Source organism: Momordica charantia, assembly GCF_013281855.1.
Source record: "Momordica charantia cultivar OHB3-1 chromosome 10 unlocalized genomic scaffold, Mcharantia_2.0 BLBB01000010.1, whole genome shotgun sequence".
Taxonomy (NCBI): domain Eukaryota; kingdom Viridiplantae; phylum Streptophyta; class Magnoliopsida; order Cucurbitales; family Cucurbitaceae; genus Momordica; species Momordica charantia.
The window spans coordinates 5,472,819-5,487,188 of record NW_028275158.1 but is presented as its reverse complement, the minus strand read 5'-3'; the positions used below and the strand labels follow the sequence as shown (position 1 = coordinate 5,487,188).

The 14,370-nt window shown below is 30.9% G+C and overlaps 1 protein-coding gene across 3 annotated transcripts; it reads right to left on the bottom strand.

Annotated features, from left to right (window-relative positions):
- Positions 1-9,405: 9,405 nt before the first annotated feature.
- Positions 9,406-13,564, bottom strand: LOC111008112 (Maf-like protein). 3 transcript variants are annotated; one of them, XM_022280700.2, is made up of 10 exons: positions 13,317-13,564; positions 12,817-12,888; positions 12,666-12,740; positions 11,949-12,032; positions 11,393-11,462; positions 11,205-11,296; positions 11,053-11,094; positions 10,878-10,958; positions 9,793-9,874; positions 9,406-9,724 (listed from the first exon to the last, which is right to left on the bottom strand). In XM_022280700.2, the coding sequence occupies exons 1-9, from the start codon at positions 13,341-13,343 to the stop codon at positions 9,803-9,805; spliced, it is 615 nt and encodes a 204-aa protein (XP_022136392.1). In that variant the 5' UTR covers positions 13,344-13,564; the 3' UTR covers positions 9,406-9,724; positions 9,793-9,802. The 3 variants fall into 3 exon arrangements, with proteins under 3 accessions (XP_022136392.1, XP_022136390.1, XP_087975289.1); XM_022280698.2 differs by having other exon boundaries at positions 9,406-9,682; positions 13,317-13,554; XM_088119163.1 differs by having other exon boundaries at positions 9,406-9,874; positions 13,317-13,551.
- Between the last annotated feature and the right edge of the window lie 806 nt (positions 13,565-14,370).

Sequence of the window (14,370 nt, the reverse complement as noted above, 5' to 3'; positions counted from 1 at the left end):
AGTTTTTCTTAATTAATATACATTAATATTGAGATATTTGTATGTACGAATTAAATTTACTCTAATACATGAACTTAAGCTTTTGAGTTTATTAGTAGTTTATTTATGTTTAATATGGTATAAGAGTAGAAGGTCCTCTATTCAAACTCATGCGTTATTATTTCTTCCTTATTCAACGTTATATATCAATTTAAAGTTTTGGGTTGATGGATAGTTTATTCCGTGTTTAATTATTATAGGTTGAAATTGAAAGAGTCTAGGTGATTTTGGGGTGTGAGAAAGGAAGAAGAGGCAGTGTTGGGGTTGATTAGAGGCAGTAGGAGTACGGTGGGGGAATCACGTGAACCCAAAACTGAGAGAGAGAGAGATTTATATATATGTTAATGATAAGGCCCAGCAGCAGCAGGTGGTGGTAGCCTCATCTTCAAAATCCCAATATCCAGATTTTGCTACTTTTTGGGATATATCATCCACTCTCTCTCTCTCTGCAACTCAAGATCCAGGAGATTTCCATCGATTTTTAGACACAAACAGAAACTCAACAAACCAACAAATTCAAAACCCCCACCACTACCACTTCTGTCACACACACATTATAAATTAAAAATAAAATTCCATCTCAAAATTAATCGATAATGAGAGGAGTAGTCCATATAAGATCTTTAACATGCCGCTTCAAGACTATCATGCTTCTTTTTAGCTCATCGATCTCGACCGGATCCTTTCTTAGATCGAATGTTCATTTGAACTTGTTGGACTCTTTCCATTTCATAATTAATTGATAATGAGATTGATGACTCATGTCTATTATAAATTTTGTTAGATCATTAGTATTTTTCGTTTCAGGGTTTTGTTTTTATTTCTTCTTCTCATCTCACGTGGTGTCATGAAAGCTAGCTAGTATGATCTACAAACAAAATGTTGGATCTTATATCTAGAGAAGAGAATGATATAGATGTAGTATACGAAACAAACAATATCGTATACCCGCAGCCACGAGAATAAACACGAGATTCTTGAGTCAAAGAAAAGGAAAAAAAAGAGAGGAAATGAAGTGACCCCACATGGATGATTTGATGACCAAAACGAAACCTCCGACCCCATATGATCTCACATACAAAAACAAGAGAGAGAGAGAGAATCAGATCGTCTAGAGATTGGTGAATAAGACAGAGCTGGACAAACGACCACCGCTTTCCAAAAGATGCCCCTCTTCTCCCCTTCTTTATATTATTATTATTATTATTAACAAAAAAAAACAACATTAATACTCTCGATTACCCCGACCACACTTGGAAAATGGGTGTGCTGTGTTTTGTTTTTCACCCCCCCCCCCACATGCACATTATTGTTTTTCCTTTTCCTTTAAATTTTTTCTCGTATTACACGTGACACTTTATTTTCTTTTATAAACCATCAAAATGGAATTTGAATGTATTCATTTTTAAAAGTACTGAGATCAAAATGAAAAATTCGAAATACGAAGACTAAGAGAGGGAGAGAATATGATATTGTGGTGTTTCTTAGGATATGATATGATATCTTGTTATCAATCAAACTCTATCTATGTAAATCTAAATACCAACCTTTTGAATTTTCGTCTGTGTCTCTCTCTGTAGGTCGTTGGATTCGGTGGGACCCATTTGGGGTTATACAAAAATATAATATGTAATGTATATTTTTTTAAAATTATGCTTTGTTTCCATTCCAATGCAATGGTATTATTGGGAGATCTTATCGGGGAGGCAAGAAGGTTCGCACGTGGGAGAGATATATGGTGGGCAACGGTTTTTATTTTTTTAAGAAGTTGGAAATTTGCATGCATGCAATTGCAAAGAGATCTCATCTGTTCAAAACCGAGACCCCCACGAAGACCAAGACTCCTTTTTTATGTCTTTTAATCTTAAAATAATTATAAAAAAACACAAATGTTTATGTAGAAATCCTCAAAAGCAACGAGATACAACTGGAATGTCTGTCTCTCTCTCTCTCTCTAGGTACCAATAATCTTTTCTTTTCCTCTCTCTTTGCTGGATGGAAAAAAAAAGAAGGTTCAATAAATTTACAGGGAAGGGAAGAATTGAATCCTACTAGAAGACCAAAATCAGCTTTTTTTTTTTTCCCTTTTTCTCTCTAGATGCTCTATATTATTGTTGTTGTTATTATTAGGACAAAATACATTTTTGGTCTCTCAGGTTTGAGGTATGTGTCTAATTGGTCTCTCAAGTTTCAAAATGAACACTTTTGACCCTTGAGGTTTAAAGTAGGTGTCAACTTGTCCCTGGAATTTTAAAATGAACATTTTGGTTCCTGAAGTTTGAGAAATAGTTCTAAATTGTACTTTTTTACTGTTAATTAACTAATATTAAAATGACGTGTCAAATTGCAATTAAATTGTTTATTGTAGTTGCTGATTTGACAATTATATTAATTAAATAATATATGCGTAGGTGATAGTGCTTTCTCCCTCATCTCCTCATCTTTTCCTCTCTCTTTCTCTTACCCTTTTCCGGCGACCACCATGTCTTTGCTGTCGTCGTTCGCCATTCATACCGGACATATATCATTTAATTAATATAATTTGTCACATCAGCAACTACAATAAACAATTTAATTGTAATTTGCCACGTCGTTATGATATTAGTTAATTAACAGTAAAAAAAATCAGGGACCATTTAGAACTATTTCTCAAACTTCAGGGACCAAAAGTGTTTATTTTAAAGCTTCAAGGACCAAGTTGACACCTACTTTAAATCTCAAGGACTAAAAGTGTTCATTTTGAAACTTCAGGAACCAATTAAATACCTACCTCAAACCTCAGGGACCAAAAAGTGTTCATTTTGAAACTTTAGGAACCAAGTAGACACTTATTTCAAACCTGAGGGACTAAAAATGTATTTTGCCCTTATTATTATTATTGCATGGGGTAGAATATAAAGAATAAAATTTCGAATGTTTCTTATAAATATTCATGGAATTCCATCTCATAGCCTATATCGTCCGTTATAAATTTTCCCTTCTCTTTTGAATGTATTGGGTTTGTAAGGTGCACATATTAAGTAGGAAAGAGAATAATCATAGGTATATAAGATAGGACAATTATCTCCATTACCCAAAAGCAAAGTTGTGAGGACTATACCCAAAACGAATAATATCATATTATTGTGGGGATACTCGAGATACTTGAGGTAACGTGGTCCTTAACAGAAGATGCAATGGAGCCACTTTAAAACCTAGTAAATTTTAAATAAGAGACTTTATGGAATATCTGTCTCTCTCTCTCTATAGGGTGGCTATGGGTACGTAGTTAATTATATGATCTTCTTTAAAGGGTGTGTTTTTCTATTGGTGTGTGTAGTCATATTGTAGTGTGGCTTTGTTTTTGATGGTTTGACCACTGAATTGCAAAATAAGAAAAAGAGAGAGAGAAAAAAAGGGGTATGTGTTTTATTTTGGGAGGAAGGATTTAGAAAAGGAAGGGCAGTTTGGAAAATCAAGACAAACTTTATTCACTTCCTACTCTCTCTCTCTCTCTATAGCTATTTAATTTTAGGGTGTTGTTTTGAAAAGGGTTTGTCAGTAATTTATCAGAGAGAATACTGTAACTCTCCTAATTGTCCCACCTCAAAACCCTCTACTCCTTAGCCCTCTCATATTTATATTTTAACTAATTTAATTTCTACCACTTATTATATGTACCCAATACTTAATTAAAACAAGATTATTGTTATAATAAGATGTTTTAGATTCTTTTTTTTTTTTTTTAAGAAAAAACATTACAATTAGTACTTGGGGAGGAATCAAATTCAAGTTTACAAAATGTCCAAACACAACTCGCTATAAAAAGTTAAAGAATGATAAAAACTATGTTAATCACTTCTTAATATTTGTGGGACTCTATCTCAAAAATAATTGATAATGACATTAGAGTCTAGCAAACTCAAACATGGAGCTCAAATGAACATTTGGCGATCAAAAGAAGAAGAAAGGAATCTGATCAAGATCAGTGATCTCAAAAGAGTCACCATCAGCTTGGAGAGACACGGTAAGAATTACACACAAAAAAGATGAGGAACCTAATCAAGTTTATAAGATAAATAAACTACTTTGCCAATACTATAATTAGCCACAAATCTTAAAAGACAAAAAAGAAAAAAAAAACCTTATATATTAATTCTACCATTTATTCAAGTTTAGAATTTATAATTCTCGTGAAATCGAAGGTTTAAAATGGACTTAAATTTAGTTTAGAGATAAGAATAATTTTTTAATTAATTAATATTGTTGGCAGCAGGATACATATATACCATAAGAATAGTTGACGGGGAATAAATATGAAATAAGAACATTGTAATTACATTTTGAAAAAGCTAGGTCTCACGCATTAAAAAAAAACATTGTAATTAAAATTTAAAAATAATAATAAACAAAAATTTCCAAATCAATGTTTCTCTATTTTAAATTTTCATTTTCATTTTTTTTTGGCACTTTTCAGTTTTTCATGTACTTGGTTGCCCCTCTCATTCTAACAAATATACTCTTACCTCTAATTTATGGATTTAGTCCCGATATTCGCTTAATTACTCTAAGAAAATTAGATTTAGGCATGGATTTTTGTAGGCGCCTAATATATTTGGCGGGTTCTCCTAATCAAGGTTTTAAATGTCGAGGTCTCAATTTAATGGAAATATGGATAAAATGTCGATATCAATAGATATTTATGGAAAAGTTAGAAAAATTAAAAAAAAAAAAGAAATCATAGAAAATATTTAAATGAACAAATAAACATTTTCCTATTTCTAAATTAGTTAAAAATAATTAATCTTAATTTTATGTATATGTTAGTGATATTTTGTTGATATTTTTCATATTTTGTCGTTTTTCTTGTACTATGATAGAAATATCGATCTATCCCTCATGTCGATGTCGAACCCATGAAAATATGGATATGTCGATAGAAATGTCGACGAAAATGTCAACGTGATGACAGATATTTAAAACCATGCTCCTAACTCAACTAAATCACATATGTACTAAAACAAACTAAATCATATTTATAATTACTAAATTACATTTAAGAACTATTTTACTTTTAAGTTTTTGTTTTTGAAAATTAAGCTGGTAAACTTCACTTTGTTTTGTTACGTGCTTTTAAAAAATGTTTCTAAAATCTAAACTAAATTTTAAAAACTAATAAAAAAATATATTTTTCAAAAATTTACTTTGTACTTTTCAAATTTTGAATAAAAATTCAAATATATTTTTACAAGAGAGGAAAACCTACTTAAAAAAAACTGGTATAAAATCAAACATAATGTTCAAAAATAGAAAACAAAAAAACGCTTAAAAATATAAGAATCTCATGTGCTAAAATTTAACCCTGAATATAATTCAACTACATTAATTAACTATAATCAATAGGAAAATGGTATATGAAGAAGAGTAACATGTAAAATCAAAGAGATCACGAGTATTAAAAATATTATATATATATATATATATATGTATAAACTAGTCCTAGAATTGCATAAATGAAATCACAAAGAATAGATCAGAGAAAAGAAAAAAAAGTAAAATTAGGATTTTTTTTTTTTAAGGCATCATCATCTCAGAATCTTGGAATACACTTCGACAATGAAGCAAATGATATAAATGCCCTCAGCTTAGTCTAATTAAAACTAGAGTTTTTTCTTTCTTTTTTTTTTTCAATAAAGTCTTGGTTATAAATTTTAGATTTCACTTAAAAGAAAGAAAGCAAAACTTCAAATATTTCTTTTGAAAATGGTGATTAGGTAGCATGTGTATCTACAAGAGTCCCATTATAGATAAAGATTTAGTCTTCATAGTTTTAAAATTTTGTAACAACTTAATCTATAAACTAGTACTTAACGCAATTTAATCCTACCATAATAAATAATCACCTAAAGACCAAATATATTTTTAAACTCCATACACTAAATTATTACATACTAAAAATTGATACTTTATGCCTAACAGGACTATAAATCGTTACAAAAACTTTAAACTACAAAGACTAATGGAGTACTCGTTGCATATGCTAGCTAAAATCCAGGAACGACTAAATCATTACAATTTCTAAACAACAAAGAACAAATCATTATATATTAAAGTTCAAGAATGTACTAAATTGCTACTTTTACGAAAGTATAAGAACCAAACACGCTTTTTTGGGTCAAATTCCATCCTAAATCTATCTAAATAGATAATATAGCAAAGGGAGAGATGGACAAACTAGTCAAAAAGGAGATGATGCAAAATGGGCATTTGCCCTAATATTTGGAAAAGGGGAATCATGATATGATATGATATGAGAGATGATATTATTATGGGGCTTTTTGGAGGGTATAGTGACCTTGTATAGGGTTAGGGTTTGGTTGGTGTGTCCTTTCACTAAGCTGTAAGTTGCTTTCTGCTTTGTCTTGGCATCCTTCTGTGCTGCAAGATGCTGCCTTTCAATCCTTCTTTTTTTTTTTCTTCCTTCTGATCTGCAGATGCCCTCTACAGAAACCCTCTCACCATCAAAATCTTTCTTACTGTTCAATCCATTTTCCACCTTTATATATATATATTATATATGTGTGTGGGGTAATTTCAAAATTACTAGATCCAAAGGAGTGGTCTTATCTACAATTTGTAGGCATTGAATGATATCATCTCTTTTTCTTTGTTTTTTCTTAAAAAAATGACTTTTCTGAATTGATAATCCATATTTCTGTAGGATTAAAGACGTATTTGGAGCCAACATGAGTTAGCTCAGCGGTAATTGAGATCAAGAAATCATGAATTTGACACGAAGGAATTACTAATTCTTAAGGTAGGTGGCCACCATGGGATTTGAACTCATTCCCTCCTAATTAACCCTAGTCATTTTGGACTAATGAACCATCTATGATGATTAAAAGTTACGTTACGTTATAAATGAAGGGGTGAAGATTTGATCATGTGACTTGATAGTTGAAATTTTGCTCCACAGTAGGAGGGAATATGATCATTTGATAACGGGTTTTTTCTTTTAATGAAAATAAAACTAGTGTTGTCTAGAAAAAATTGTTTCATTCTTTTATATTAAAATTCCATTTTTAATTATAGCTATTAGGGGACTGAAATTTTTTAGAGTTTTTTTTTCTCTGTTGAATTAATTTAGAAGACATTTCAAGTCTTAATAAGAACAGAAAAAAAAAAAGACTAACAGTAAGGGACTGTTTGTTGGTCTTTTTTTCTACTTGACCACTTTTTAAAGTTTTCAAGAATCGTGTAAATTAATAACATAATTTTTAGAGGAAGAATAACTCAAATCATTCTAAAAATATAAGTTAAAATAAAATAGAAATTAATTTATTGGATTTAGGATATCACTTTAAAACCAATTGATAATAATAAAAGTAGTACACGAATTTTGTTAGTTCTCGAATTTTTTCAATATGGTATCTTAACAGAAATTATTGATGAAATTTGACTTTTCGTAAGGTAGGTCTCTTCTCAATATGGGATCGGGAATTGAAAAACAAAATCAAATCTTGAAACTTTTGAAGTTGAAGACGTGTGTTAAAGGAGAATTGGGGTTAAAAGAAGGTTAGAATTTGGAAAAAGAAAAAAAAAACAGAAAGAAAAGAGAGAAGCCATTGTTGTCCAAAATGGGTATCACATGACTTGGTCAATGGAAGAAAAAGGTAAAACAGAGAGATGTAAGATTGGTATTATTTGAAGTACTAAAAAAGAAAAATTTGCAGAATTAATTTTATTTCCATTTTTGTTTGGTTATGGTATGTCTGGTGTGGAAATATCATTGTCCTTTTCTACTTGTCTTAGTAGTTGGCATTTATTAGATTTGGAAGGAACTAGTTTCAATCATGGCTAATTACAATAATTCCAAACATGCCACTATCACAAAGCCCCTGCCTTTTCCTCTTGGAAACTCCTTTTTCTTCATCTCTTTAGGCTCTAGTACAAAATTCCACCTCTCTCTCCCTCCATAGCCATTATGAGAAGAAGCTTGGAAGATTTGGTGGCATTTCTCTCATGGGGGTAGGGAGAGGAGGGTTACTAGGGAGCCAAGTTTTCTCTAGGGACGGGCCCCCGATTAGAGTGGAGATTTCTCGATCTAAGTGTATAGATATCAAATTTATGAACTTTAAAAGAAGTTGTTGGTATTTTTATTAGGTGAATTATGTTCAGTTTGACGGTTCTTAGTTGGTTGATATGCAATTTTATGATTATTGATAATATGCCTTCAAATTTCCTAGATACAAGAGAAGGTAATTTAAAATAAGGTCTTTTTTGCCAACATAAACATAACTCTAGTAAAACATCCTTATATCATTTAAAAGGTTGCAATCCGAACTTTGTATTAATGTTAAAGTATCGAATGATTAAATAACCTTGACTTATTAGCTTAAACTTTTTAGTTCATTAATCATTTAATATAGTATAAAAAAATTAAAAATATCTTATATTTCAACTTCTTAATATGATTTCCTTTCTAATTGATATTGATAGGTGGCCATGATACAAAAATTTCAATCATGTTAGTTTAACAATTAATGATGTAATATATATCCTTAAAAATTAAATCATTTTATAAATGAAAAATATTAAAATAAACAAAATAATTATTTTTTAGTACAACATGTAGGGATGAGATCGGACTCATAACTTCTAGATTGGAGATATATGTCAATTAACACTCAATTATGCTCGATTTGACAAAACAAAATAATTTTTGAACTGTCTTCTTTAACCATTTAGGTACATAAGGATTAATTACTTCAACTTCAGTTCAACCCAGAAATTATGACAGATTGCAGAATTCCATCATCATCATCGTATAAATATCCGTATTTCTAAATTTTTGTAAATAAAATATTAAATACGTAATAATTAATATGGTTTTTTAATATATAGAGAAATAAATCATTTTATAAAACTAATTACAAATGTTGCATTTTATTTTTAAAAAAAAGTTGTAACTACAAATAATATATTTTGACATATTAACCATTTGGTTAATTTTGATAACATTGTATTGTATAATAGTCCAATAAATATATATATATATATATATATATATATATATATATATATTTCAGTGGTTGTCATTGATTTTTTAAATGAAATTTCTAACATAACCCTATCCTAGGCTCATATTTACTCGATACATGTTTGTATAAACAATTGCTCAAAGCTATGAAGTCCCATATAGTAAGGTAAATATCAAGTTTCCAAATATATTTAAAAAAAAATTAAACGAATAATGAGAATTAACGATAATTAAAAATATATTTTTTATGCAATATTTAAGTACTAAACACACATTTAAAAGTAGATGACTAAAACAAATCACATGGTCACGTGAAAATTTTCATCCAAAGATTTGTGATTTTGAGATTGGGTCAAAAAATAAGACTATTATTTCAAACTACATAGGGACAAGAGAATAATGACATTGAAGAAAGTTTCCAAAATGGTTCTGAAAGCAACTTTTTTCAGGAAAAAGACTATATCCTTTGTACTAAACATCAGAAAGTACTATAGTTTTCCTCTCATGTAATAAAATGACCTATCATCTGCATGTTTATCCACTTGTTGAAAGAAAAAATTAATTGGTAGACAATAATTGGGGCTCACTTTCAATGGTTCCTTGTCGAATGGAGGCTGATAATATCTATGACCAAGATCAAGATGGGGCACCAGCAAGAATAAGAATCTGAAGCATAATTTTCTCTGGTAATGTGTTGTGAAAAAGAATGCAAAAGAACTTTGTTTTTTCGTTACCTCGGGCGAGCTATAGAGCTTCATTCATGAGTTTCTCTGTAAGAGCTTTGGGAAGTCCCATCACTGTGTCAGTTGAACCTACCTGTGTCACACACCAAAATAGTTTAGGTTTTAATAAGAGATAGATATGGTCTACACAAGGGCAACATGTGAAAGCAACCTTTGTTTTATTAAGTATTTTGCCATGAAGTCTCCTAGTTTATTTGGTTTTCTATTAATGTGAGTTTCTTCATCCACAAAGTAAGGTCTGAAGTGTTAATTAGGGTGGATCATTATTCATTTCATAGTTGAAAGTGAAATGAGGAGAAGTGAATTCATTGACAAGGACCCCAATATCCATTTTGAACTTCCCTTTCAGATCAGAACAAGATCTACAGAGTAAATGATAAATATAAAGTGAAATGGAAAAATGTCTAGTTCCCAGGCATATTTGCATTTTCCAATAAAGATAACTTCCAAAGGAAAATAAATAGATGATAAAGTTAATGAAGTACAGATAAATTAAAACATAGCTTAAATGGAGCTGTCAGTCAGACAAAAGTTCTTTTGTGATTCATAATGCTTTAGAACATTAAGGAGGTGTTTGACTCGTAAGTTAGACTTGACAACTGCCTACTACATTTGGTTGCCAAGAAAACACGTGAGATATTTAAATCTTAGGTAGGTGGCCACCATGGTTTGAATATATTCCCTCTGAGCCCTTTACTATTTACATTTGCCCTTATTGACCACTAGACCAACCTATGATGATTAAAATTATGTAATATGAAATTTAAAAGCATAATCAATACTAGGTATCTGAGTTTGTTTGTTTATCCTAGGCAATAAGTTTGTTAATCCCATGGGTTATGTAAACATAAACTTATGAAACTCATATTTTATACTATATACTAACTTTAACAAATTATAAGCTCGCAAACCAAACCAAACACACAAGGTACACAAAATTAAAGTTTCTATAATTCCCTTTAAGATATACTTAGGTTCATGAATCAATCAGTGTTGAATTCTTTGTAAACATTATAGAACATAGTACACAACGTAAGACGTCTGCAAATTAAAATTAGTAAATGTATATTACTAACCACTGCCTCAACTAATGGCCAAGTAAGTGGATGTTCCAACATCAGACCCCCAGCTACTTTGAATGTAACGTCCTCTTCAATCTGATGCAGTTCACCATCAATAAGACTTGAAAACAGTGTAAACGAAAAGCATGGCTTTGGAAAAGATCCAAGTAGGGAATTTTCCCGTGTTTACCAGGCTATCTATAACCTCCTCTGGTATGTCATAGAAATAAACCTTCACCGCAAAATTAGTTCAACATTAATCAACTTGTCTTCGAACCGTGAAAAAGTTGTCACAGGGTCAAGAGAGAGGGAGGATAAAATGTAAGTGTAAGCTTATTGTACCTCTGCCTCTTCCCATCCCCCTTTTCTTGTTCCTGTCTTAAGGTTGGTTATGAGTACAGACCCTACAACTGCTGCATGACTACCAGAATAGCCTGCAGTTCGTCAAGTGAATCAGAAGATACGCTTCAATTTTCACAACAGTCTGCAGGAAGAGGTAATAATTGTTTGAAGTCTTGAAGATAATTGACCTTTGATAAATTTGCGTGCTTCATCCTTATCAGATGGTTTCTCTCTGATTGTCCCTTCATAGACCACCACCTCAAAATCAATCAAATGCAGTAATTAAGAGTAGACTTAAGATACGTCTTAATAGTATATTTGGCAATAAGAAAAAATGGATACCACAAAGAGAAAGGTGCATCATGGAATAGATACACATCCCTGCACAACTGAAATTAGTAACCTGCTTGTTACTTGGCTTTATATGACTTTTGGAATGATGAAAAGTCTTTTTAGTCAATTACAAAAACCTTTCAAAATGTTTGGTTACATTTTTAGTCAATTACAAAAACCTTTCAAAATGTTTGGTTACATAATTAAAACTTCTGTTTGAAATTCTAAAAATACTTGAAAGCACTGTAAAGTAATTTTATAACAAACACTTGGCGTTTTTTTCAAATATGTTTATAGATGAAGTGCTTGATTAAAGAATACTAACCCTCAAAATTTATCCCAACCTCACTCTTAATTTATATAAGAGAGCTAATGCGAATACTGAATAAGGAAGAGGGAATTAAAGCTTACTGTGTCTGCAGTGATTAACAATGTGGCAGGCGCATCATTGTCAAGCTGACCTGTAGCTAGAATTCTTGATATAATTGCATCTGCCTAAGAGAAATCATGTGAAACCATCAGACAAAAGCCCTTCTCATGAGTCACGACCCTAAAAGTGAAAGACTTAAAAATATGAACACATATTGGATAAGTAATCCCTGTCTTTCGAAGTTGCATGAGGTAACAGTGAACATTAAAATGTTGACTCAGCTAGACTCCAGTTTAGTATATCACCGGCATAATTCTTCATGTCAAGAGCCTTGTTCCGCTATTGATGTGTTAAGTTACCCTATCTATTATACTCTACGACTGTAACCTCGTGGACTAAAACTTTAACAACTGATGGAAGTCCTATGAATAACTTCCTGCTAATTTCATATTGATTTGGATTGGAAAAAAAAAGTTAATCCACTTCTATTTAACCCAGCTTTACTTTCTAATAATACCAAGTACTAACTCGTACTAAGCATGCTTGCTAGGCTCTATGACATCAAAGGGATACACGAACTATCAACCTTTCACCATTCACTTGTATTACAAAGGAAAAAGATGCAATACCTGAAATTAGAGCAAAGCCTATAATGGTTCCCGCATTGATATCGAAACTATAATATTATAGCAGTTAAATACTGTTTCATTATCATTTAACAATATAGTTAAAACCATTTCTAAGTAAATGAGCCACACCTTTGCCTCAGCCAGAGCCATCACCAGTTCTTCTGGCTTTTCCTTCCTAATCGCTTTCTCATCAATGTCTGCTGTCTAATAAAGAGTAAACCAAGTCAATCTTCCAACAAGCAAACAAGAAGCCAGGGGAATAGCCAATTAGAAAACTCACCATTATGGAGAACTCGTATCCCATCTCTGATAGAATACGCCGGCGAGCCATGGACGATGAACCTAATATTATCTGCCACAATAAACAAACGCAGAAAATGGGATCAAGACAAATTTCGCCACAACCTACCTTGAAATTAATTAATCGGAAAAGAACAAAAACAAGCAAAAGAAGAGAGAGAGAGGGAAAAAAAATGATATTTATGAAAATGAAAGCAGCTTCAAATTTCGGCTACCTACTTTCCAAATTCCAATTCCAACCAAGAGTAGCCCGTGTTTTATTAAGCATAGAGGAAGATTACCAATGGAATACTCCATAGATCCTTTATCTACGTACTTTCTGATCTTTGAGTGAAAAAACAATGGCGAACACAAAATCCAGTAGCGGAAAATTTCAAACAGCGGACAATCATACATCCAGAGGGAGGTTCTTTGTTACATCGCGATAGGCAAGAACAAGATTAGAACTAGAAAGAAGAACAAATGCTAGAGAAAACGAACCTGAAATGGTGATCTTGCTGCGGCCATCTCTCTGCAATCTCCGAATTTCCTGGATATGCGACAGATAAGATTTGGAGTTTGAATCTCCAGAGAAAACCAATCAATCCACGGTAACCGGAGCGAACGGCCTCTTGTTTCTTTTTTTTCTCTTTTTTTTTTTTCTCATTTTCTTTCTTTCTTTCTATCATTTTTATTTGTTTGTTAATTTCTCTTTTAATTTAATATGTTTCCAAAACTTTTTTAAGTTAGAAATTTATTATTCAACTTTTATTGTTAGGTTTATTTAATCCATAATGAGTCTTTAAAAGTTAAGATTAATAAAAAGTATTACAGTAAACATCTAGAGAATATTATTTTTTAAGAGGTCAGACTTAAATAATATACTTTAAAATCAACAAATGATTTTATTAAAATATAATCAAAATTATTGGTAATAGAAATGTGCAAAAGATATCCAAATAAGTTTGCAATTTGCATAATCATACGTGTGTAAAGACTTTCTACAGTAATACTACTTCATCATATAAATTCTAACAATTCTTTTTTTTCTTTAAAGGAAATATTCTAACAAGTTGAAGAAGTGATTACAAATTTAGTAAAATTTAGATAAAATATTTGTAAAGAAAAACAAACAACTAAAAAATAAGTAGGAATATAGTAAAAATTAAAATACGTAAAAAAATTGTTGTACTAAAAAATAGTCTATTATTATTAGGTCATAGTGATTATTGTACATTTAATTAATATCTAAGTTAATCGTCTAATAAATCTCTAACCTATTAGAAATTTTTAAAAATTGAAAAACAATGCTTATTAGAGTTTTGTGTCATGACCATAAATTTAAAAAATGTTGAGTAGACCAAAAGACTTACGGGACATAAAATTTGAAAATCCAATGACATCCTATGGTATATTTAAGTTTTTGGATATATTAGACACCAAATTTAAAGGTTTTGGGATATATTAGACCCAATTCAAGGACCTATTAGATATTCATAAACCAAACTTATAATTTAACCTATATTAAAAAATGAAGTTATCTATTTGAATTTCC